General features: G+C 45.3%; 1 protein-coding gene across 1 annotated transcript; it reads left to right on the top strand.

Annotated features, from left to right (window-relative positions):
- Positions 1 to 395: 395 nt before the first annotated feature.
- On the top strand, positions 396 to 1055 carry LOC136844027 (uncharacterized). Its single transcript, XM_067113041.1, has one exon. It carries the CDS (start codon positions 396 to 398, stop codon positions 1053 to 1055), a length of 660 nt encoding a protein of 219 aa, XP_066969142.1.
- The last annotated feature ends 3308 nt before the right edge of the window (positions 1056 to 4363 follow it).

Genomic DNA, 4363 nt, shown 5'->3' with positions numbered 1-4363 from the left:
CCAAGAAGAGAGGGTAGGTCACAGCGATCAACGTCACCACCCGGAACAGGTGTTCGCTTTCACGGCGGATCGCCAGTCGATGCCCTACAAACACACCGTTGGGACAACCTCTATTCGGCCACTCAGCCAGCCAACCCTCACTTGTTCATCTTTGTTGATAATGACACCCGGGGTCACCTGATCCTTGGAAATGATGTTGACAGATGCACCCGTGTCGACTAGCTGCGGCCATTCTTGGGGCAGTGAGGAGCCGTCGGGGGGTGCGATAAGCACATACAGGGTGGGGCAGAACCAATTGAGCAGTTTACAAGAGCCAATGCTCGAGGGGAAGGGAGGGGAGTGGGGGGAGGGTGGTGTTGTTGGCCTCCTCAGATATCCCCATTTCAGTAGCCGACATGGTGTGGACGGGAGTACATCGTGGTTTTGCTGTGCATGCATATTTTGAGAACAATCAATCTGTGATTGCAACGCAGAGAGCTTTTCGGCGACGGTTCAATATTCCACGCAACAATGCTGTTCCTCAGGCGAACACAATTCGGTCCTGGGTTGGGCAGTTGGAGGCAACTGGTAGCACACTAAGAACATATACACATGGCCGACGCAGGTCCATCAGAACACCAGAAAATGTCAAGAGGGTGAGAGCAGCAATCATCCAGTCGCCAAGACGTTCCGCACGAAGGCATGCCGTAGCTTTGCAAATCTCCTCACGCAGTTTGAGGAGGATTCTGCATATGGATTTGAATTTCCATCCTTACAAAATGATGATGGCTCAAGAACTGAACCAAGCAGACTTTGCCAATTGCCAAAATCTGTGTGAGAACATGCTTGAAAACATTGTTCCCGAGGCAGCGTTCTTCAGTAGTGATGAAGCACATTTTCACCTCTGTGGGGCTGTAAATAAGCAAAATTTCCGCTATTGGGCTGAACATAACCCCCAAATCATCCAGGAAAGACCGCTACATTCCCCTAAGCTTACGGTTTGGTGTGCAATCTCAAAATTTGGAGTGATAGGCCCATACGGCCGCCATCTTGCTGACATTATTTTCAGAACATAAGAATTGTAAATGGTATATTATACTAACCTCGAGAATAATACACTTTCTTCTCTATGTACCTCCATTACTTTGTTATATCTCCTCAAAACTGCTCAATTGGTTCTGCCCCACCCTGTACGATCTGGTTACCCCTTCAACAGGATGGCCACCTAGGGCAAGATTTACTACTGCCTACAGGAGGGAGTACTTCTTGCATCCTCGGAGGGTGCAGATCAGTGGCCCTTCTGACACCAGTTTACGCAGAGGGTGTCATGGTAAGACCTCGCCGGGGCAGCAGCTGGGGTGGACTTTGAGGAGGATGCAGTAGTGCTGGGAGCAGACCTCCTATGGGGAGGGGTCCCATCAGCTTGCTTGGAGGGTTGCTTCGGGGGAGCGTTGGGCTTGGAGCTGCTCTGTTCGGTGGAATGGCCACTCTTCTTGCAATGCTGTCATACGAGGGTGGCATTCTTCAGCTGTTGTGACCCATAGCCATTGCTCTGTGGGTGGATCTTATGGTTCAGGGAACTCACGTTAGGATGGAATGTGCCCCACTCATCCAAGAGGCGGCAGTAGTCGCTGAGAGTCTCACGCAAGGGACTTGGCACTTCTTCAAATGGCACTCAGGGTGCATGTTCTGGAGAACTCAAGGGTCATTCAATGAACGAGGTTAACATGCACACGGACAGTACCAGCTATAGTGCAGAGGTTATAGGTTCAATCAATCATCAATCATTCAATCAATCAAAATACAATGTTCCTTTGAGGTGCCTCGCGTGGAGGGGGATGTTCCGCAGAACTCTCAATCAATCAGTTCTGGCACTCAGAATGAGAGGGTTAATCGCTGTTGGGGGGGGGGGGTTACTACAGAAGTCACTGCTGTTGTGCTAATTAAAATGGCTTGTCATGAGTGTGTCCAAACAAGGTTCAATCAAAAGGGGCTTGCCATGAGTATGTTCATCAATCAATCAAGGGGTGCTCGTTATGAGCGTGTTCATCAATCATTCAAGAGGGGCTTGTCATGAATAGGTTCATCAGTCAATCAAAGCACCTCATCAAGAGCGTGTTCATCAATCAGTCAAGAGGGGCTCGCCATGAGCATGTTCATCAATCAGTAATCAATCAAAATAATAGGGGGTAAGCCTCAATGGAATTTTAGTAATGAGAGACACGTAGATATTATTGGGAGTTACTTACACGTGTTTGGGGGTTTTAAATTTAGTGTTGCCCTTTTGGTGTACAAGTATAATGTGACCTATATAATGAATGAATGAGATGAATAAAATGCATGAACGATCGTTTTGGTAGGAGAGCATAACAGAATTTCCAAGTCTCATGCAGGGAATTTTGGAAATTTAGCAAACAATATGACATTTTTCGTTCAATCTCTCAGCAGACTGGGCTTCTGCACATGCTTGCCTCATTCAGAGTGTATGCGGATTTTCTGTCTCGACCTGTATCTGCCTTCCGAGATGCCCAGAGACTTATACTAATTTTTTGAACATGACTCTTGTTACCTCAGTGGGGTGCATATAAAATGTGAAATCAATTCAGTAATCTTCAATGCAAAATTTGTACTTGTGTAAATGAACTGGGGAATTCGATATTAGCAAGACCAAATATATTCCTAACTCCCTAACTGGTTACTCATGGTATGATCAAATCTAGATGTCCTGTTGTTCCTAACTGGTTGCCAGATTCAGTGTTCCTATCTATTCAGACTCCAAATTGTCTGAGACACTTATGCGGGAATCAGTTGCACTTTCCCTTCTGTTAATACTTCACTGTACTGCCTAGCTAAGTCCTATCACTTAAGACATGCAATTCGCTAACATGCAATAGCAGCAAACTTGTGTGTGAATGGCAACTCTTTGTCTGGTGGCAGATAGACTTCGTACACTTTTGGTCGCATGCAATTTACTCTGGTTAGTTATGAATTCCCTTTCATGAATGATTCTATCAATGGTATAATATGAAATTAAATACTTACACTGTGTACCTTTCTGTCTGATTGTATGCTTATGAAAAATTAGGTTTGTCTCAATCTTGTAATATTCCTCTAGTGAATGCTAATTAGGACATTGCAAATGCAATCTTTTGCAATATTATTCAATGTGCAAGATATATGCTAGGCCAGATCGCCAAATGCTAGATGTGACTGCAGGGCCTTGAGTTCATTGGCACAAAAGCGGGGGTGAGGTCTCATCTGACCATGCTTCCACACATAACAGTATCATTCAGTCAATCAGTTATACAGGTAATTATAATAGAAGGCCTCAAGATAATGACAAGAATGTACTGACAATTATTTCAAGGTTATGGAGGGCAGCTAAGGTCCTGATACAACACAGCAATGGGTGATACTTGAAAAAACACTTGACAAAAATTACTTTAAAAGGGGACAAAACACAAGCAGAATGTGAGCCTGAACTACTGAAGGGGGACTGACAGGATATATAAATTACTTCTATGGGCGAGAGGGCCTTCTTGGCATTCGATGCAGGAAGATTCTACAAGAACACTCCCATCTCAGTGGGCTCAATGGGAGCATACAATTGGGGCAGAGTCGGTTCACAATGTCGGGTATGATCTGCAATGACACAGTCTAGAGGTTACCTTATGAATGGATTTTGGCACTGAGGAGGTTCTGCTGAAGGCAGGGATTCCTCTCTCATAAATATTCACAACCACAACAATAACACTTCATCAATGCAGAATAATAATCAACAAACAGGTCACTAATATCACTCCAGGTATGGAAAGGAAGATATAATGAAAATTAGTAACAGAAGAAGGAAAGGTGACCTGCAATCTCAACGTCTCACATTACCTTGCCCTCAAGGACGTCTCCCTGAGCTATTGACGACGGACTATGGCACTTGGGGAGGGGGCCAGAGCTATGACTAGTGGATGCTAAGTCAGGAGATAAATGGAGGTGAAGGAGTGAGGCTGTGGCACCTCTTGTCTACTTCCCTCGGAATCTCAAGTTGGTCTCTCTTGGGTGCTGGTCAGCTGCTCCCTTTAATGAAGTCTGACCCATGGGTCGCAAATGCATGATGGGAGCTGGGGCCATGCGGTTCCCACATGGCACATCACCTTAATTTCTGATTTATTTATTTATAGATTTTAGGCATACTCCAAGCACTGGGGCAACTAAGGCCTTTCAGCGCTGAAATGGGAATTGACAGCGAAAAGGTTAGAAAAGTGTAACAGGAGGAAAACCTTGCAGTTGCACTATGAATCAATTGTTAGGAGAGGGTGGACAGTAAGATGGAAGGAAGAGAATACGAATGGAGGTGCCGTAAAAGCAACGGGAGTAGTTGAGGCTAGGG

This window comes from Macrobrachium rosenbergii, chromosome 12 (genome assembly GCF_040412425.1).
Source record: "Macrobrachium rosenbergii isolate ZJJX-2024 chromosome 12, ASM4041242v1, whole genome shotgun sequence".
Lineage (NCBI taxonomy): Eukaryota > Metazoa > Arthropoda > Malacostraca > Decapoda > Palaemonidae > Macrobrachium > Macrobrachium rosenbergii.
The sequence above is the reverse complement of the archived record's forward strand: the minus strand, read 5'-3'. Positions and strand labels throughout refer to the sequence as shown.

Coding starts and splice junctions, on each gene's coding strand:
- LOC136844027 (XM_067113041.1), top strand. CDS start 396: ATGGTGTGGACGGGAGTACATCGTGGTTTTGCTGTGCATGCATATTTT.